General features: G+C 51.7%; 1 protein-coding gene across 2 annotated transcripts; it reads left to right on the top strand.

The window, feature by feature from the left end:
- Nucleotides 1–365: 365 nt before the first annotated feature.
- LOC143424125 (LIM and SH3 domain protein F42H10.3-like) lies at nucleotides 366–20,066 on the top strand. 2 transcript variants are annotated; one of them, XM_076896016.1, is made up of 6 exons: nucleotides 367–847; nucleotides 8,117–8,211; nucleotides 17,368–17,639; nucleotides 18,361–18,564; nucleotides 19,392–19,534; nucleotides 19,732–20,066. In XM_076896016.1, exons 1-6 carry the CDS (start codon nucleotides 779–781, stop codon nucleotides 19,909–19,911), a joined length of 963 nt encoding a protein of 320 aa, XP_076752131.1. In that variant the 5' UTR covers nucleotides 367–778; the 3' UTR covers nucleotides 19,912–20,066. The 2 variants fall into 2 exon arrangements, with proteins under 2 accessions (XP_076752133.1, XP_076752131.1); XM_076896018.1 differs by lacking the exon at nucleotides 18,361–18,564 and having other exon boundaries at nucleotides 366–847.
- Nucleotides 20,067–21,790: the final 1,724 nt, after the last annotated feature.

The following is a 21,790-nucleotide window of genomic DNA, read 5'->3' on the forward strand; positions in this document are numbered from 1 at the left end:
GGTGATAGATCTACTCTATACTTAGTCTATGATCGAAACTTTTACGGATTTAAACACTTTCCAGATAAGATAAATGTAGATATATCGTAACTCTATTATTACGGTATCTAATGACTGTAGATATTCGTCGCATTTTCTCGTTAACAAAATAATCCGAGGGAAGGGAATCGATTATCGAACGTAACTTTAAGTTATCGAAGAACTTTCCTTGTTCTACATTACCGACAGGATCGCGGAGAAGTTAGCTATGCTCGGAATATTATTTCCACCTAGTATCTCGAAAGAAATAGTTGGAACGCTGTTTTACTTTAATCGGGAGGTTTAAGAGGCAGGGCATGAGAGAAAGGCGACTCGAGAAATCGAAGAAATATAAACGTTTCGTCGTGCCTCTGACTAGCGTGGTGTACCACCATTACTGTCACTCAAGGAGTTTTTGTGGCTAGACGAGGACGAGAGGGCAGTGCAGTTTGGTGCGGCTCTGTAGCACCCGTGCAGTTCGAGGTTTTCCGCTGGCGTGCATTTTCTCAATCGTGGCGGTTGTCGTCAAGAAAACTGGTAAACGGTCTTCGAACGTAAACGTGCCCCGCCGTTCATTTTTCGCGTTCGCATCGACACGAAGAACTGCGCGGATGTGTCGTTAGTGTTACACGTGCTCTTTTCGTCCACGCAGTGTTTCGTGAAGACAAGAGGCCAAGATACATACGTACGCGGAACTGTTGCCGAGAGGGAGGGAAAGAGAAGAAAGACGACGAAGAAGAGAAGGAAGAAGAAGTAGAAGATGAGCAAGACGTGCGCCCGCTGCGAGAAAACGGTCTACCCGATCGAGGAGCTCAAGTGTCTCGACAAGGTACGTTTCTGTGTTTGCTGCCAAATTTTACACAACCTTTCCACATTCTCTCGCAACCATGCGCCGTATCGAATCCATCAAACCTACTCTGTCGTCGAATTTAAACGGCGCATCGAATTTACTTCATTTTTTACCGTCTGTCGCGGACCAAACGGAACAAGTTCCGTTGATAAATCGCAACATCTCACCGAGTGGAACGTTGCGAATGACTTTATTTCCTCCGCTCGAAAGCTACACCCGGAGAGATTTACGATTTTCGCGCGGCACAGTCGCCTACCGACGCGACTACGCGCGCGAGTCTCGCATAAAGCTCGCTTTATTCCGCGCTTCAGAAAACTAATCCCGGTGTTTTCCACGTTAGATAAAATATCGCGCGTGCGAATGGACATTCTATCTCCGCGATCATCTACGAACGGCTGCGCACGTAGGAGAAGCCGTTTCGTTTTCCTCGCGCCTCGGAAACGTTCTCCTCTCTCGGCGTGTCTGCTCCTCGGGAATAATCCCGCTGCGAGCGGATCGCGTGGAACGGCTCGGGACTTTTTGCAACCGATCGTAGGATGTACCGTTCTCGTTTAGCCCCGCTTTAGCCGAGGCGTCCTCTTCCATTCGGCATAATTGTCTGCGTCGGTGCCATCCGTCCACGCCAGCGTACAACATATTCTCTGTTCTCCGTCCCGGCTCGCGCGGGCAACATTTTTCCAAAGGGGACGCGTTCCCGTTCGACTCGCGAGAAGTTTTCCACGGGACGAAGCAACCAATTCCCTCTTACCAGAGAGATATCTCATCTCTGCGTGTAAAAACGTATGGGGTTTGGGATCGTTCAACCGATCCCTGGCGGAGGCGACGTCGTTCGAAACGCGGCTATTTCGACGGAAGCGACGTTCGACACGGCGCGTCATAGGAAACTTGCACGTGCCTTGTTCGTTACCATCGACAGGGTGCAACTAACGATGCTGCGTGCGTCCTCGTCGGTTGGAGTCGGCTCCAGAGAGAGCCTCTAAGCTGTAACCACGAGCGTTCAAGATAAATAATATGATGATTGTAAACGCTGAAGAAACGCGTATCGGTTACGATTTATTTCACGGCGGAGAAGAGCCAGCGAGAGAGTTAAATCACGTAGGCGGCACACTCCGCGCCGGAAAACGAACGCGGAGGCCGGCAGAAGAGGCACGGCCTCCTAAATTTGGACGTATCGAGATGCGCGATCTCCTCCAACATTGGTTTTCTAAATTCTCGCTCCTCATCACCGTCCTTCGCGTTCTCTCCTCTAAGCCTGTGTATTTTTGGTGCCTTCTGTGGGTCACGGCTAGAAATCTTCATCCATTAACCTTTCGACCGACGAAGGCGAGTTAAATTCGTCGCATTCCAAGATGCTGGGTAGTTTTCTCGTGGCTAATTAGCACGTTGTACACGCGTAGCCTTTCGTTGCGATTACTCTCGACGGGAAGAATTCCGATCATTTCTTTTCGTTTCTTCCCTTCGCACTCGTTCGAAGATATTGTCAAGTGCGAACAAGTGTATCGTTGATCTTCAATCAGCGGAACAGCAGCGGCAACTGGATGAATTTCGTTCGTATATCCGTACGAAGGTAAACCACTAGAATCGGATCTACCCGCGAATAATTATTTCTCTGTAAGCTTATAGCCGGTGCTCCTGATTTTTCCTCTCTCCGCGCGGGCTGTCTCGCCTTCTCGTTACTTGTGAATGGCGTGGATAGAGGTTCCCTTCTACGTCTCTCTTTCTCTCTCTCCCTCTCTTTCTAGCTCGTCTCTCGTCATCATCTGGTCGTTTCTGTCCGCGGAGAGACCTCGAGCGCGGAGGAGCCTGCGAGCGGATCAAAGCGAGCAGCCTCGAGCGTGCACGCCGCGAGGAGACGAATTAAAGCGCACGAAGAAGAACAATTAACGCGTGCTTTAATTCGAGGGAGATCTTAAATTACACGCTCGACCAGCCGAACTGTACTTTTTCCATCTCGAAACGGAAACGCGCGCGGTCATCCCGCGTCCAACCTCGTAGATCGGACGCGAAGATGGCGGACAGATCGCGGCGTCGATGGGGACATTTAATTTTACTACTTATCTTCTGTTTGCGATCGGAAATTCGCGGAATACGCGGCGGAAGATAGGGGAAATCGAAAGCACTCGGCGAGGACGGGCCGTGTGCGTCAACGTGCAAACACGGTGCAGCCTGTGCACGCGCATAATCCGCATCCAGAATTTTACGCCGCGCGTCGCTCCGGTTCTGTGTAGGCGTGCGCGTGTGCAGCGTTACACCGCGAAAACGGAAGAGAGCGCAGATGGCGTTCGAATATGAAGGAAAAAAAGCCAGAAAAAGCGAAATTGTTCCTGGACAGTTTCTCGTTACAGAGATTCGTAACTCGTAGGCCGTTCGAACGATCTCGTTTGTATCGGCTATTTTTAGATCCGGATCGATAGATCGTTCTTTATTCCGAGCGCGCGTTACGCCGCTCGGTTTTTCTCCGCTTCTGTTTCTTTTTTTTCCTTCTTTTTTTCTTTACCCCAGCGGCGCAACGGATACTTTCACTGAAGCTGAAGCGCGTTCACAATGTTCGCTCTATTTTTGCGCGGCCGATCGAACCGCGCGGAGCGCCGGTTTCGAACACCGTCTCGTTTCAATTTTACACGACCCGCATATGCGTACGCATCCTGGTGCAGCGGCAATTAATCCACGTCCCATTAACCGTTCCCCGGCTTTTTCACCGCTTTCAACATTGTCTCATCCTACTCTCTCCTTGGTCTCCTCTTCGTCTTCCTCTCGTTTATTTTCCCCAAAGCTCGCGCGGTAATTAAATTCAACCGTGGTCGAGAGTGAAAGACCGCTCCTCGATGTTCTGTTTGGCGGGAAATTTGAACTTTTCGACTGCGAAATCGCAAACGCTTTCGTTCACGGTATCAGTCGAACGGAGAGCGGACGGTCGAAGGTGTAAAAAAAACAAATGGAAACGCGACGTGGGCTTGGCAACGAATCGGAAAGCGAATCGGCAACGCGTTATGCGATCCACCGGAACAACAGAGTTCGGTGAAATTGTAATCGAATTCCAGGCTGAGGCTACTCGTTGCGTGGGTCTGGCGCACGATTGCAACAGGTGGGAGTCATTCCCAACCTGTTGCGCCTACATCGGCTTCAAAAATACGCCGATCCGAGAGAGCCGGAGCCAGCCGCGCGAACAGTTCCCGCTCAGCGCGAGAAATGGGACCGCAAATATTTACGCGGCTCGTTCCACGGGGATCGAGCGCCTTTCTTTTCCTATTTTTTTACGTACACTCCCGTTTGGATATCGATTTTTCCCCCTCGAATCTCCCAGGAAAATCTCTCAGCTGGAGATAAATCTCGCGGCTGGTAATTAATCGGATTAGGACTGTCGATGAGGCACACGGCGAATACATTAATCCTCGCAGGACTCGTTTGACTACCTTTTGAGACTGAGACTAATCGATGTTTGTCGACAATCTGTTAGACTCTCATTCGATACAAACGTTGCGTAGATAGATTCGGCTTTTTTCAAGCATTTCCAAAGGATTCTGAATAAAACGCGATCGAAGAAGTGGAGGAAGTTAAACATGCCCGTACCGTTACTCAGACAATTGGTTCGATTTTTTAAAGAGCCCGGTACCTGGCTCGCCTCTGATTGCGTTGCGCAAGATAACAGAGCGATCTGTGGTAACAGCATGAGAGCAGCCTCGCGTCAGACGTGAATTTCAGAAGAATACCGCCTGCTGCCTTCCTGTATCCGCGGTTCCAGCCATTAGAAATTTCTGTTATGCCAGCGATGCGACACGGCATCCGGTTGTTTCCCACTGGCTGTTGCGAAAACGCGAATAATTATTCTAGCAGCGCGTCTAACAACAGCTAGACACCTTTTACCAGGAGAAAAACGAAGAAAGAGAAAAAAGAAAAGACGAACGGTGCCCCCTACTTGCATCGTAATCTCCGACAAGCCGAGACATACTAATCACCGCGGACCTACTTCTCCGTAAACGTTCGCGCGGAGCCACACTGGCCGATGACGATTCCATTTCTAACGCCACCTGCGGCCTCGCTTTTTTTCCTTTTGATTCGAACCAGGCGAGAGAATCCTTGCCGTTTACGAGCGAGGCGAAGGAAATCAGGTAACGAAGGTTGCGATTCTCGTCGAGTCACTAAAACGGATCGAAATCGCCGCTCTCGGGCACGCTGCGAGAGGAGACCGACCCCGCTGACGATCGCTCGGCTCGCGGACTCGATATCGATCGGATAACAAGCGGAGGAGAGCGCATCGAGAGGCGGGATACGCGCGACGTTTGATATTTAACGGGTAACAAAGGTCACCAGGGATCACTCGGGTGCGATTGTCCGCGGAGGAGCGAGTCAACCCGCGCGCACTTTCACTTTCGAGGGGACGCGCAACGCGACGCCCGATTCCGCGGTGCATTCTCCGCCACGGCTGATCCGATTTCGCACGCCGCGCTTTCTTTCCCGTGGCGCCCGCCCCGTCGCCCCGTCGCCCCGTCTGCGAGCAGAGGAAGGAAGAACCGCGACGCTCGTCCGACGATCGCGATCGCGTCCAAACGGGAATTCCATCGATTTCTACGCGCGCTGCTGTCGAGACGGGTAGGAACCGATCTTGATCGAATCCACGCGATGCTATCGATCGCAATTAAGAGAGATATCGGTGCGAGGGGGCTCGCGCGCGTCGAGGGTAACGCGCGAGACCGTTGCGCGGATCTCTAGCGATTTACAGAGTGCGTTGCTCGTCGGAGGTATTATTCCGGGGGAATGTGGTTGACATTTGTGCGATATGTAGATGAGGACGTACGTATGTGCGGGGATTGATCAGAGTTATTCGTGTATTCGTTCAGGTTTCCTTGGAAAATATCTTCCTTCATTTAGGAGATCGACGATCGGTTCGAAGCATCCGTCTGTAGCTTCCAGATAGTGTCGAGAATACACGATTTTAATAGAAACGATGATAATCTCGAGGCGAACGCGTCTATTCGTCTATCATCGATGCTCGATGGGATTCGAGTGCACCTGCACTTGTGAAAGCGCATAATCGCGACGTAGTCGCTCGTTGGAAGTATGTGGAATTTCTAGTTTCGCGTATTGTACAATTCGAGCATGGCTGCATTGATAATAAGGAAACGGGGTTTGATTAATTAGCGGGATCGAAGTGAACGCTGAAACGTTTTAAACCCCTCGATGACCATATTTGCCGGTGGACAACGTTTACGGCGATCGTAAGTAAAATATCTTGCGAAACGTCGGGCCGGCCGTGTTGCACGACCGCGAAACATTCCAAAAACGAGTGAAAGCGTACCACCGCAGTGCGTAACGTTCCGTCTGGTTTTATCGCGTCGTTTGTAAATACCGACCGCGTAATCCGGACGCGAGCATCGTAATCGAGTAATCGAGGTAACCCGCGACTGGTCCCAAGGACGCGTGCGTACAGCCGTTTCGAGCGAATCTGTGAGATTGCCTCGACGCGATCTCCCCCAGTCTCGCGAAGCTTCAACGCCATTTCTTTAACCAGATATCAAGTTCGACGTTCGATCTATTTCGCGGAACGATCCGCCGCGATATCGTCGAACTCGAGGGGCCGATCGCGAGCAAATCGAGGGATCGTGACTACCGCGAATCGAGCAGAGGCGTACGTTTTCCCGGCAACCAACCGGCTAACTGTTCCTCCGATTCGAAAGCGGGACCAACGGGCAATTACCGCTAATCGCGACTAACTAATTGCGAGCGAATCGAAGCAACCGTGCACCGAGCACGGCGTACGTCACGTGCTTCCCGATCTCGTTGCGTTCCGAGCGTGGCAACGGACCCGAAGGACCGGCAACGCTCGCCCCGTGACGCTATTAACATTGCCGGCACGATACAAATAAGGTACCGTTGCGTTGCGCCTCGACGATGCATTCCACCGTCCCGACTCACGGATTGACACTGACGACCTGCATCGTCTAGAAATCGAAACGTGACCGGACTGACTGCCGATCGCCCGGCTGTTGCCTCTTCCCGATCCTCCGACACGCTGGCCCGCGCGCGGTTCTTTCAGCGCCCGTTCTCTCTCCACTTCCAGCTGTCCCCCCTGGCTCAGAGCTGAGAGAGACCGCGATCGATTCGACCGACAGCCTTGCTAATTATCGCGTACGTAACGGCGGTTTTCGAAAGGTTCAGCCACGTCTCGCAGCTTCCGGTCACCGTCTCGCGATACTTTACGAGCGACTACGCGCCGCTCGACTCGTTCAAGTAGATCGAGCTGCTTTCCCGCAGCGTTGGCAAAAAAAATTCCCTTCGTATCCCAGCACGCGGATAGCCGTTCCCGCACTGAATTACTCTTTTTCTCGAGCAATCACGATCGATCCTCGATCGAACGACTACGAAGAAAAACGCTAGTTACGTGTGTGAACACGCGATGGGTATCGTAAAGGATGCTCTCGAAACGGATTCAAATTTACCTGCACCCTCGATCTCCCGTGGACCATCGTGCGAGCCTGATCTAAGAGAGCCGCGGGAACATTTGGCGAACGATGAGCGCGATTCGCGAGCAGAGGACGCGGTCGAACCGCTAGCTACGATTCTAACCCTTTGTCGACCGCGATCAAAGTTGACTCACATCGCACCGTGACTCATTTCTCCTCTTTCCGGGTGTGCAGGCCTTCCAGCGACGGCCGTTCTCCGTCGCGCGAGATCCGCGACCTTATTCGACGACAGCCAGCCGGGGCTGGCCCCGCCAATTATCGAGCGACGAGTGACGACGGCCTTCGGTTATCTCTGGGTCAGCTGTGGGAAACGTTCGATCGATGGAACCCGACTCCGTGCGAGAGACGCGTTCTAATTCGAGCAGCCGTGAACGGCCGCGTGGAAACGTTCGCCAAGGATCCACGGGAGGCCGATTCTCGCGTTGCTCGATCGCGGCCTTGGCCAGGGAAACGAGATAATTGCCTCGTTTCACCTATTGACCGGTCGACCACGGATCTTATCGGGAATTGTATTGAAAAATCGACTACGCTTATCGCTCGACGTTCGAGTACGGTTGGATCGGAGCGCGAGGTTTGTCACGTGGTAGCGGATGGACAGTGGAATCGGGTGGCTGCGCGTTATCGTCAGATGCTGCCGATGAGTAACGACGAAACAAAGCGGGACCGATATGGGCCGCTCCTTTTTCTGCGCGTGGGCGAGAACGAAGCGTTCTCTCGGCTATTTTTCACTTATTCTCCGGGTTACGAGGTTTCCAGTGGATTAATTGGAAGGTTTTCTCCGTTTCAGATATGGCACAAACAGTGCTTCAAGTGTCAGGGCTGCGGCATGATCCTGAACATGCGGACGTACAAGGGTTTCAACAAACAGCCGTACTGCGAGGCGTAAGTAGAACGAACTCACCCCGTTTTATCGCGCGAACCCGATGATCCTACGCTCGGTAAACGGATCAGCTTGTTTGCTTAATCCGGCTGGTATCTGTGCTGTTAATCGAGAAGTTCGCCTTTTTACTGGACTATCGAACGTGACGTTCCAACGATGTCCAATCGTAGCAATCCGTTCCCTGGAAAACGATCGATCGATGTTCGTTTGATAACGCGCGAGCGACGTTACAAGCTATTATACGAATCGTTCCTTCGTTAGCTCTAAAACGATTCTCTGATCACTTAAATCGCGTCTCGTCTCGATCATCGATTCTCGTTAGTTTAGGATCGAACGCGATTCACGCGTATAGTCGCGTCGAATCATCCTCGTGGCGAAGCGTCGTAGGAGGCGGAGCGGGTCGAAAGAAAGAAGTTGGATCGAGCAAAGACGACGGTCTTTTCGACGGCTAGACGGATGCCAGGCATGTCGAGGCGGCGAGAGGGAATACCGCGGGTCAGGATAATGCATAGCTGTCCTGCCTTTCGAACGGATCCTCCTTTTATCGTCGCTCCTTTCAGCTGCCGCGTCCTTGCCCTGTTCGCGACGGTTTCCAATAGAGATTCCGGTGAAAGGATCCGAAAGTGTAGCGTGGAGGGTACCTTCGAACCCTGCGCTCCGCTCCGTTCCCCTTCTGTCGTTCGTCTGCGTTATACTTCATCGATTCGTTCGGTTTAAAGAGAAAAAAAGAAATAGAAGAAACATCCGAATCGCAAAGTTTCAGATATTAAAATTTGTAACGTCGATACTCGATGCTCGCCCCCAGATAACACGCCTACGAGTCTCGACGATAAGCATCTCGAGCGACGATCGATTCTTTCGTCTGGTCGGCGTGATTTAGCGTTAAACGAGCCCAGACGCCGATACAAAGTCGCCCTCGTTGCCGCGTACGCAGCCGCGATTTAAAAGTCCTTCGAAAGGAGCACGAGGCGTACCTCGTTCTAATAACCGATACACCCGTCGTTCGATCGAATATTAATGAGAATGATATCGTACGATTTTATCTTGTCCACCGATTAACGAGCTATCGAGGCGCGATACGCGTCGAGACTACCCAGAGACTGGTTATCAATTCGATCGTTTTAGCCAGCCGCGGGGATACGGCCCGCTGCTAATTACGGGAGCGTTATTGCGCAAGATTATATTCGTCGCGTTTGCCGGTCAATTATCGAAACTCGATTTATAAAACTAACCAGTCTGACTCTTAACCACGCGACACGAGTCGAACGAACATAGTTCGCGATGCACGCGTTCCTTCTTTCACGTGCTCGAGAGAATGCGTGTACGCGCAGGTAGATCAGCTGATTCGTCGGCAGACGGATTGAAATTGACTACGAATCTTGGTCAATTTCGGGTCGCCGACGTAGAGTAATTCGTTTCGACGAGGGGAAGGCCGAGGAGGGAGCGTGCAAGGTTTAACGCGTTCTCGTGATTACTTCCCCACACTGTCGCGACGTCGAACGTCGTCCGAAACTCGCCGCGAGCTTCGACGAGAGTCGCGTACCTCGATCGGAACCGGCGATCGGTATGCGGCGTTTTACCGTAAAGCGGTTCGAGCAGTGACTCGCGGAGTATTCCGCGGCGAGCATCTGCGATGACGAAATCTTCGCGGGGCCCGTTTCGAATCCGCGTTTCTCCTCTTTTCTTTTTCCTGCGCGGCGCGATATCGGCTTGGTAACGGGGCGCGAATCTGTGTTCGAACGGCTGGCGATCGTCCCGTTGCCACGCGGGAACGGGGCTCGAATTTATGCAACGTCCTCGTCCGATTGTGTCTACGTTGACAACGCGTTTCACGGCGACCGCCGTCCAACTTGCCGGTGCGCAGATGTTGCACGTTTCTACGATTGTTATTTCTCGATTAATCTACATTCGAGTCTCGCGAAGTTCGAGTAACGACCAAGAAGATTTCTCTGCGCGCGAGATTTCGTATCGTGCGTGGTTTTTACCGTGAAACGTCTCGATTTTTTTCTGACGGATCGACTCGATAATGGAACACGGTCACGCGTAAGGAAACCGGGGACCGTGGCATCGTTGCACTCGAGATAGAAGCCTCGTTGCGGGACGATAGTCCTCGTTAAGCCGTTCGTCTTGACCCCACCGGAATTTCCTTTATCTCCGATTCGAGAACAACTGTACATCGACCCCGTTCCTCGAGCTCGCCCTCCGCGTACGAATTCGAGTATCCTCCGGCCAGGTGACGCGCGACGCGATCTCCGAAAAGGGAAATCGGCGACGTGGCGCGACGAACGACGGGATGCTGGCGGACGCGACAGGAACGGGGTGCGCGACGACGCTTGGCACGACGGGCCGAACAAGCGAACCAGAACACGTGTGAGTCGTGAGATTCATTCATTCGTCTGGTGTCCTCCCGGCTATCCCTGCCAGCCCCTCGCCTTCATTTCCCTTGCTCTTTATCTTCCCCCTTTCTCGCGTCTGTCCACCGTTCATTTAATTTTTATGAGCCCGTATACACGAGCAACGGAGCCAACGTACGTTGTCTGCTAGATGACCTCCTTCGTCCAGAGCGTCATTCAAATCGCTGGCCAACAGAGGAGAGAAACAGCTCGAACCTCTCTCGCGTCATTTTCAAAATCGATATTCGAGTGATCCTCGCGTAGCAACTTCTGATACGACAGATACGAAGTAAAGAGTAAAACGAGAGTTGCGTCTACGAAAATTCGTGTACGCGTAGCAAAGGTTCGCGGTCTACTTGTCGAGCGCAACTTTCGTCGCAGAGATCCTCCATTTCCCTCCTCTGTCGTCGGCCATTAACTCCGGTCTGGTTGCTCCTAGGCTGGAACGCGTGGTCGTGGCGAGCCTTATCCAGCGTCCAGCAGATGTTTCCCACGTCGGCTGGCCGCGAAAACAATTCGAATTAAACTGAAACGGTTCCCCGGTGGTTGCGCTGTCGCTTATAAATGCGCGCGCGGACGCTTGTTCCGGGTTCTGTCGTCGGGCGACGCGCGCGGAATTAACTATCCCGGCGTTCGCCCGCGGCGTACCGAGCTCCCTGGCAAAAGGTAACACGTGTTCCCTGAGGAATCCGTTTACTTCCGTTACCGCGAGCGCGATTCGACGACCCTTTATCCGTTTCGTTCTCGCAACGGATGATAATCGACGAGAGTGGGACCAGGAGGAGAAGGTAGACGCGCTCGCTCGTTACACGCCGCGATTCCGCGTTAATTGAACGTTTCAGCGGCGATGACGACGATGATCGCGGTGGCTGATAAGGTCGCGCGCGGAAACCTTAGGAAATGGAAACGATTGTTGTTCCCCGCGATGAGGGCACGCGTTGGATAACCCGTGGAATACCTACGAGAATATCGACTGTCTCTCTTCTCACGAGAGAATCGCTGCTGCGGAAGACTTAGAACCGCTCGAAGCACCGTGATCGCTCCGCGCCACCGTAGTCGAGAGTCTCTCGAGAACGTTCCGCCGCGCGTTATCGATACCGACTCGCCTACGCAACTCTGCTCGAAATCATTGTTCCGCGGGAACAAACAGTCCTCGAAACGTCGTCGCGAAGCTATTTCAGTCGCGGTTAAAAATAGTCGGAAGCGGAGTTGGAGATCGCGTACTCTCGGTTTATCGAAGCCACCGAGTCGCGACTTGGGAGTAGCTCGCGCAACGCGGTGGATCCTTCGCGATATATCCCCCCTCCTCACGCGATTCGCCGCCGAATTTCGACGCGCTCCCGGGTTGAAATGATGTCATCCACCGAGCGGATCGTCATCGGTTCGTCGCGGATGACTCACTTCCCTTCGCCGTCGTTCTCCGTTTCGCTGCCGCGATCGTTGCTCCTCTCTCGCTTGAATCGCGAGAGTCATCGGAACGAGAGTCAGCGTCGCCCGCGCGATTTCAGTCCGCTCTCCAAGTTTAGAGACGCTTCCTTTTTCCCTCGTCGCGTCGCTCCTGATGGAAACGGTTCGCAGCCGTCGCGCGAAAATGTCGCGATAGCGTAAAACGAGACGCGCGCCGCCCGAAGCTGAGAATAAAATACGAACCGCGGAGAAGGAAACCCGAGAACCGTAAAACAGTGGTCTCGTTAGACCGTTTACGAGCGCGATACGCGCCTTTCTAAATCGCTTGTCTTCCGTTTCCCTTTATTAACATTGATCAAACACGCCCAGAGGATGCTGGTTACGTAACGCCTCGGTTATTCCGATCCGAATTCAACTCTATTACCACGATCGCGTTATCAGCCAGAAGAGGCAGCGCGCGATAACGAGCGTATTGTTCCCGATACTACAAAGTCCAGATAAAAGCGTCGTTCTCTTAACAAACAATTCGCCCAAGGTCTCCCCGTCACGAGGAAAGTTCCTCCGCGGAGGCGCGCAAAGCTATCTCGGGATCTTCGTTAACAGTTAAAACGCGCGGCGAAACGCTCCAAGAATTCCAAGCTGGCCGTTTCCCGAGTCCTCGGCCAAGTCGATGGCTCGCTCGAGCTTTCGAGCGAACGTTCAACCTTCGGCTGGTTCACGTGAGAAAAGAGCAGCAACGTGGCCCGAAGAGAAAAGGGCCGGAAGCATCGACGTTCATCGGGCGGCGCAGCAATTTAACAGCTAGCAGTAAAAGGGGTGGCCAGCGTAGCGTGACCCGGCTCCGCTTGGCCACGGTGAACCGACCTTGTCCCACAATGCACCTCCAAGCCCCGCCGTACACCCGAGCACGCCGGGGACGCGTGTAATTTTACTACCCTGCGTCGCACTTCCCCGCCTTCGAGCGTTACGCCGACGAGGACGAGCCTTTAAAACCAGAGGCTAATGTTTCCTTTAACAAACCGAACGGCTCGAGAGAATCGTCTGCTCTTTTGGGGGTTCGCTCGCTTTTTCGGATGACTCGCGCGTACGTTCGTTTAACCGCGATCGTTACAATTCTGTGTCGCCCTTTGGGGCGAGAACAAGCTGAACGTCGACTGACAAACAAGCCAGCGCACACCATGACTCCGTATAATTCCACAAGAATTTCGCCCGGTCGAAGGAAACACGCTGTCTTAATTGCATTAATCAACGCCTCCCTCGTTGCGCGAACCGCTTCCTAGTGTCGCGTTGCGAGGCTCTCCTCGATCGTCAGATTCGACACGTTCCGCGAGAGTAACCGTTTCATTTTCAATTTCGTTGTTCTACGTTGTTGCATCGATGGTCAACGTGTTCTCCAAGCGAGGTCCAATTAATCGGCCTTCCGATTCCACGCGCTGGGACGTTTCAATTCTCTCGACACGTCGAATCGTTCTTCGTCGTCGATGTCTTCGCGAGCACGAGAGGATAAAGCTGGATGGAAAAAAGCGGGAATCTCGTTTCGGCCTTCGTTGGAATTCGAGCAACGCGGTCGCAGCAAGGCTTCGCCTGCGGTGTCTCTGTCGCTCGCGCCGTCCTCTCGAGCACCGCTTAGCCTACGCTCGGACGTCGAAGCCGTTTCCACGGCGATTCCCTGGCCCACGGTTACGGAATCCAATAAGACCAGTCGCGGAAAATTTCTCCTGCCAGACGTAACCGGGAAAAGGGGACCTTGCGGTTCTCCCTGACGAGAGCCGGTCGCGCGTCACTCTACCTGTCCTCGACGACGATCGCTCGCTTCTCCCCACCCGTGCGTCTTTAATTATCTCTTTACTCCGCCAGGTGTAATTTGTTCACCGACTGTCCCGTTTCGTACGAACGAACGACCCGAGTCGTTCTTCGAGATGGATGTTTGCGGAGTCCTAGGGAACACAGTGGGGATCGATAAAAGGTAGCTGTTTAAATATGTACTTTCGGAGTTGTGCGAGCAAACGAACAGATATACTGTATTAACTACGTAGTGGTAGCTTTTGTATCGAGAAACGTGGTATTGTGCGCGAGATAGGACGTTGTTTCAGAGAGGAACGGTCGAACGGCGAGTTTCTCGCGTCCGCTACGATTTCGAGCAACGCTTTTGGTCCCACTGGCGAACGCGTCTTCCGGTACCACGGCGCAGATCCTTCGCAGCGGAGGTGTGAAAAGGTCGCTCGAGCTGATGCGCGGCGGCGTAATCGAGATTTGTGTCACGGGTCCGTTTTCCATGTACGGGCGGCCAGAACGTACTCTACCCCTGTAATCTTGCCAATCGGGTTACGTAACGCGGCCCATTGTGCCGTGCACGAATAGTGGCTTTCGTCGGGGCCGCCTCGCGCGATCCTGGCGTCTCCCGTGGCAGCGTGCACCGTTAATGGCCAGGACGTATCCTGTCGCCTCGACGACCGCTGGACACGTTCCTCGGCTCGCGCGTGCTTGCGACATCCGTGACATTTAATGATCGAGCGAAACGCAAGTTATCGCCGTTGCAGACACCTTGTTTTCCTTGCGGGAAATTCCTTTTCTTTTCATCGCCACCTCCTTCTCGTCCCTCCCCGTTTCCGCTCGCTCGTTGATTACTTTCTCGACGAACGTCTCTCCTCGATCCACGAAACGATTAAACGCGAGTCGATCGCCGGTGACCGCGCGTTATCGCGGTCCTCGAGGTTTTTTGCGCAGCGTCCGTTTGTTGCCACGAGAGTCGTTCGACTATCCATCGATCGCTCGCTCCGCGCGAGACTTTCGCAACGCAGGAAACAGGACGTGGAACGAGCGCGTTTAGAACGGTGGAATGCAGCGGATAGGTTGGAACCACCGCGCGGACGGCGTTCGTACGCGGTGGCTGTCCGGATGAATGAATCGGAACGGGTAGCTCGAAAAACGAACGGTGGAAGACGCCGCCGAGCCTACTTCTCCATGCATGATTCACGCCACGATATTGAATATAATTTATACGCGCGTTCTAACCCAATGACTAATCGGCGCTAGTCACTCGTTAGTATTGTGTCACACTTGAACTCCTGTAGTCGCGTTCTTACGTCGTGTATGCCAATGCGAAAAAGAAAAGCATCCGAGCAAAAAATCATACGGCTTGTCACTGCGATCGGTGCATCGATCCATCGATCGTTCGCTTCCCTTGCGAGAGATTGGAAATCGTTTTATCATTTACCTACGAGAGCACGTCTTTGTATTTATAATGTAAAAAGCGCAGCTCCCGTTGTAACTATTGCTCGTCGGCTATCTACTACACGATAGGACGTATCGCGTAGCCGCTGACAAGAGCTTCTTCGGATTACCGGTTGTTTACTAAGTGGACACGCGATTTATCGAATCTCGTCGCAACACCTATCCCCTCGAAGACGCGTTAACAGAGAGACGACACCGCGTCCGCGACGACGCTGGTACAATTATATTTCGCATTCCAGCCGAGGAACGAATCGATTTCGGACACCAAGGAATTGCCAACGTTCCGCCAATTGATTTATTCGAATGCGAGTACGCGTAGGACGTAACTTTGCGCGACATCGCGAAGAAGTAGCCAATGAATCAGCGGATCTATAAATCTCCCAGCGCAGAATAGAATCTTTAATGCAATCAAGGTCTCCCAGCGCACGGTTCCATCTCTATCCTTTCCATGCGGCTGCATAAATCGTTGTTCGAGGTTCGTTACACGGTCGTAACCTCTTTCCTCGAGCCTGTAGTCGCTCGAAAATCCGATCTGATCGATACCAAAACGCAATGTAATCGCACGCGAGACACGTGGACGTCGATGGGACACGCGTCTACTATCGATCTGTCCCGCAAAACGTTCCATCCAGCCAGACGACGCGCGGTATCGACACTTATTAACGCGATCCGGGCGATGTTAATTGCGACGTAACCGTGACCACATCCTCTCCCTTTCTTTCCACTCTCTTCTCCACTTTCCTCCTCACTTTCCTTTAATTACCACGCGGAATGGCGCGATTACTCAACAAACTGTGAACCAACCGCGGTTCTGAAGCGTTCTGAAAACGAGCCCACCGTTTGGAGCCGTCGTCTTCGTCCGCGATTAAATAATGGAGAACAGGGGAGCTCCTCGAAAGCTCGATACGATAAGAGATGACCGTATCGTTAATTAATCTCGCTGATTCCGCGGACGGGGCACGCTCCTCGCGGCGACCACGTTCGACTGCGCACGTTTTTTCCTCCTCGCCTCCCCTTTTGCCGCGTTGTTTAAAACGTATGCGCATTCGATTACGCGTTCACCGCGTCGTCTCACCGTGTTCCTCCCCTAATTAACGCGGCCGCCGTTGCGGCGAACGACCTCGTAATTCCATTCCAGAAGCCGGTCGCCTCTGTTTCCTCGTCCGCGGGCTTGGCTGTCCAACGGCGCGAAACGGAAACTCGCGATCGCCGTCGAAAGTTTCCCCACGCGAGACCTTGCGTGCACTCGCGAACCGCCGGGCTTCGATTTAGGAATCGGATCGAGGGAGCGTTTCGTCGAATACCAGAGATTTATTTTTATATATATGTATAGATATAGATATACGATATATAGATCGTTACGCAAGGTGAAAGGAACCTTTTTCGCTGTTTTTTCCGCGCGAGGCGAGGAAAAACGAGGAACGAATCGTTTCTTCTGGAACGCGGCTCGGTAGTCGGTAATAGCTCGGCAAGAAGCTTCTTCACGGCTCTAATCGTTTCACCGTGACCACGTACTCGCGCTCTCCTCTCCGCGGTATCATTATCAACAGCGGTTCGCAAAGGATGTCCGCGATAAGCGGCGGCGTCATCGACCGCTTGTCGTGCGCTGCGATTTCCATAATTCCCCTTGGAAGGAAGCACCGATTCGACCTCCCCGAACTCCCTCCCCGAGCATCTCGATACCCTACCGCACGATCGAATCGCGCGATCGATAAAAAAAAAGAAAAACGCTCGAAGCGGATGGGTGGGGCCTCTGGTCCGTCCGAGATACGTCGAATTTAGAACGCGTCGTCATTGCTGATAGTGAAATCTGACATCACCAGCAGTGATTTAACCCTTGTAGCGCTACTTCGCGTCCGTTGCGGTCAGATTTATGCGTAACACGGTTCTTCCTTTTCGTCTACGTTATCGTAAGCTCCGTGTGATTCATTGTCAAATAAAAGGATCGCGACAGACAATGTTCGTGAACGTCGACGGATGCTTGCGAGAACGTAGCACGAGCTAGTCTCGACTCGAAACGTGTCGCCATTGAACTCTGGTTAATCGTCAACGGTGGCAATTATCGACGGTTAATTAATCGCTCGCGTCGAATCGATCTCTGACGCTGTTCGATCTTGTCGCCAGGCACATACCAAAGGCGAAGGCCACCACGATGGCGGAGACGCCGGAACTGAAGCGCATCGCGGAGAACACGAAGATCCAGAGCAACGTTAAGTACCACGAGGAGTTCGAGAAGGCGAAAGGGAAGTTCACCCAGGTGGCGGACGACCCGGAGACGCTGCGGATCAAGCAGAACAGCAAGATCATCTCGAACGTCGCCTACCACGGCGAGCTTCAGAAGAAGGCGATCATGGAGCAGAAGAGGACGATGACTGGTGAAAACGGCGAGCAAATCGGTGAGTCGAAGCTACATCCTGGCTTCTTCGTACGTCCGTCCACGAGCTGTTGCCTTCGAGCTGGTCCTAAATGTTCCCTACCCGCTGTCTGGTGAATGGCACCTCCTCGTAGATGTCTCTAATCGACGTGCTCGTGTCGTTTCCTTGGTCGTAGCGCACCAAGTAGCTGTAATCGTAACTCGAATGCAGACAGACGACGTAACTCGACGAAGGAGGAGTCTAGGAAGCTTCGCACTGTTTCCAGATTCATGTGTACCTAAAAATAAGAACAAACGACGTTAGAAGAGCGTGGAGTTACTGAAAAATGAAGCAGAGACGCGATTGTTGCGATTGTTCTTATTTTAAGGTACCATACGCACCTCACCTCGTGCAATTGTCATCCACGTTTAACAAGATTTAACACACCTAGCGAGGAACCTACTAACCCCAAAACTTGCGCGTACCCTCGAATTACAACGCTACCCCTCGTTGTCTCTTAACCAACGCTACGTCTCCTCCTAATCCCGTGCACGCTCGACACCAATCGATGCAAAGCCAGAAACCCTACGCGGAATAGACCGTGCTTAGCGCGCGAATCGTCTTAAGAGAGAGAGAGCGAGAGAGAGAGAGAGAGAGAGAGAGAGAGAGAAAGAGAGTGAGAGTGAGAGAACAAAGGAAAACGCTTCGAAGGCGTCCGCGTTCACCCGAAGCAAATCGCCAGCTTGTGTATTGTTGGATTTAGAGTACGTAGAGTACACGGACGGTACGATCGCGCCTGCATCAGGCGTGAACGCGAACCCACCAGCGGCTAGAACTGCGAACTCGCCGGTGCAAAGGACACCAGGTAGGATCGCCGATTACGATCCCCTTAGCGAGGCCAGACCGAGCCCCTATTCCGCCAGGCAGGCGCTTACCACTGTCATTTATACGAGCGACAAGGGACCAGGTGAGTTTTCTCCTACGTTTTACCACCGAGCAGTAGACTTCCATCTCTGTTTGACTCTCTGCGTCTTTCTCTATCTACGATCGAGACTTTCAACCCTTTTAGAAACGCGGTAGCCACTTTCCGCGTCCAGACTGGACGCTGATCCATTTTTTCTACGTTTATAGTAGTAGAGTAGCATGTGATGACGAAAAATGAACGAGACTGTACCCCAGTTATTCGCCCCCATCGTCGCGACACGTTGAACCGAATTGGTACATATCTTCGGCCCCTCGTTCGATGCACTCCTATGGCCGACCATATGGGTCGGTCGTACGTTACGCAACCGATAACAGTTAGTTTCAATAGATCGGGCTAGTTAATTGGATTAGTTGGTGGCACAGAGTTCGGGCTATTGTAACGTCGGCTATTATCTCCGCGAGCGGCGTAACCGTGGATTTATGTCGCCGTTCCCCACGAATCGTGCGGCTCTCTCTGTTTCAGTGTTACATTTTAAATGGTAACGGCGGTACGTAACACATAATCGGGGGAAGCTGTTGTGGTTAACAGTGGCTGGGGAGAGAGTTTCTGTGTGTAAACGTGTGCTGCATTCGTTCTCTGTTCCCCTCTATTTTTTCATCTCACTTTTTTTTCTTTTTCTGTTTTTCCCTTCTTTTTTCTATCGTCAACTCATCGATTCACACGTAACCGCTTTACGACCTACGTGCACCGTTTTTGTATATCCGTGGTTCCAAGGGAGTGAAAAGCGTGTCTTCTTGTTCTCGATAAGAATTCTTCTTAACGGGTGATCCTATCTTCCCGTTTGAGTTAATTCCGACGAATGGTTCCAGTAACGAATCCACCAACCAGGAAGATCGGTTCGGTGGCGGATATAGACCCAGTGAACGAGTACTATGGATCGTTGACGCCGGCAACGAACAATAACCACGTCCCTCAGCATCAGCCGCCTCCACCGCCACCCGCTAACGTTGGGGTAAGTTGCCACGGTTCTTCTCCATCGACCCAAATCCATCTACTATTTACAGACCAGATGCAAAAGCAATGGAACTCTTGCGTGCACATAGAATTCGATTGCTAGCTTACGAGTCACTGAAATTCCCAATTGTATCGCTCTTCGATCGTCTGGTTGAATTGTAAACTCACGATATTCCTTCGTCTATTCGTTTCCAGAGAGTATACAGAGCGATGTACGACTACGAAGCCCAGGACCTCGACGAGGTGAGCTTCTGCGACGGCGATCTGATCGTCAACTGCACGGCGATCGACGAGGGTTGGATGACCGGTCTGGTGCAGCGCACAGGACGACACGGCATGCTGCCCGCGAATTACGTCGAGCCGGCGCAGATTTAAGCCACATTCTCTCCCCGCGTTCTCGTCGTCCTCGTTTAGGAGAAAAAGATAAAAGGAGCTCGACGGAGGCGGTCGCGGAGAACGCTCCGCAGCAGAGGAACGCGTCGCGAGCGAAACAGGCGGGAAAATACGCGGCAGCGAGATTCGTATACAGCAACACACGTATAGAGAGAGAGAGAGAGACAGAGAGAGAAAGAGAGAGTTCCAGCTCTGGAAAAGGAAGAGACGACGAGTGGTGGTATCGCTTCCTGTCGGTTAGAAATCGAAGTGAAACGTCGCTCCTCTCGAGTCGATACCGATTCTTCCGGGTCTGAAGGGGTGGCGAGCGGAGCCCAGGGAATCAGGTCCTGTCCAGTCCATCACCGTGATTCCTTTTTCTTCCTGTCTTATTTAAGGTTCGTGTCCTTTTTCTTTTTTCTTCCTTTTCTAGCAACGAAATCGTCGATCTTCCTTTTCGTAGTCGCGACACGAAGGATTCTGTCGAATTGAAACACTATCCGCGCGAACATTGTTCAACGCTCGTCCGAATAGGTAAAATCGTAATGTGATTCGTTCTTTTCGTTTCTCTACTTTTTTTTTTCTTCAAAGAACACCACAAGTGCCTGCGTCGTTCTCGCATTTAAGTCAGAAACTAGAAGGTAATTCCACGTTGGGACCACACGCGTCAATTCTATTTGTACTTCGCTTGAATAGCAGTTTTCTATGATCCAATCTTTTTTATCACTTTTGTTGTTCACAAAGTTTTACAGTTTTTTTTCTTCCTTTTTTGTTTCGAAAGCATTCCGTTGCTTCGAGGATTCCAGAGTAATAACGAGTCCGCGGGATGATCGCGTGGTGACAAAGACTGGAAACATCCACAGTTTTTCTCGTTTCTTTTTTTTCTAGTTTTCTTTTTTTGCAAGAGTCGCAGCATTTATTTTTAATCGTAACGATATTATATAAGCATTTCAATTAAATCGCATGCATTTCAAGGACAGCAATAATTTTCTTTTTACACACGTTCGTAGACATTCTTTCGGTCTTTGTTCACTTTTACGCGTTCGTAGATCGTTCAAGCGAACAGTGGGAAAGATCGCGTCGCGTATTCGTCTGTAAAAGTTAGATGGTGTCGTGATATTTTTTTTTTTTTTTGAAGAAGCCTAAGCTCGAATTTTACGCCGCACTGTCGATCATTGCGATCCAAAAAAGCAACAACGATGTGCCTTATGTACGTAGACCGCCTTTAATTAGGACAATCTCTGAGCGAGTTTTTATTATTTCCTTTTTTCTTAATCGCGATTTAGAAGAAAAGCTAAACGAAACTAAAGGAAATTATGTAAGTATAATGTTAATTCCCGGAACAACGTTACGTATCATCGGAGTTATACAGAAGAAACTTTATAAGAGTTTTATATATATATATATACATATATATCGTGAAAGTGAATTTAGGTAGGACTTTATAAACGAAAGAAGAATGTAATGTAATTGTTGATAGGAAAGTTTTCGTTACACTTGCCTTGCTCGATTCGAAGCGCGCTTCGAAAGAAAGCAGCGATCGCTGGAGACCTTTATTACCGTTTCTCTTTGACTAATTAACGACATTAACCGACATTTACCTACGATAGTTGTTAAGTTTTATCACGCGAGGTTCGCCCGTATCAAAACGCTTCCCCCCTCGGCTTTCCACGATCCTTTCATCGTTGTGCCAGCGGCTCGCGCTGAATAAATCGATCCAAGCCGTTCGATACATCCGTGAGAACGATTGGAATTCGTTCAGGATCGATTCAGGAAACGTGCGCTCCTCGTACGTAACGTAACAGAGTATTATCTTTAGTTAGCGTATAGATGTAAGTCGCGTTGGATCCACCGTCGATTCCAATTTCGAAAACCAATAGCA

This window comes from Xylocopa sonorina, chromosome 5, assembly GCF_050948175.1.
Source record: "Xylocopa sonorina isolate GNS202 chromosome 5, iyXylSono1_principal, whole genome shotgun sequence".
Lineage (NCBI taxonomy): Eukaryota > Metazoa > Arthropoda > Insecta > Hymenoptera > Apidae > Xylocopa > Xylocopa sonorina.

What these genes read in the sequence shown, in the direction of transcription:
- LOC143424125 (XM_076896016.1), top strand. Translation starts at nt 779, where the DNA reads ATGAGCAAGACGTGCGCCCGCTGCGAGAAAACGGTCTACCCGATCGAG. An exon ending in AAACAGCCGTACTGCGAGGC is followed by an intron (nt 8,212 to 17,367) that starts GTAAGTAGAACG and finishes TCTTGTCGCCAG; the next exon opens with GCACATACCAAAGGCGAAGG. An exon ending in TGAAAACGGCGAGCAAATCG is followed by an intron (nt 17,640 to 18,360) that starts GTGAGTCGAAGC and finishes TGTTGGATTTAG; the next exon opens with AGTACGTAGAGTACACGGAC.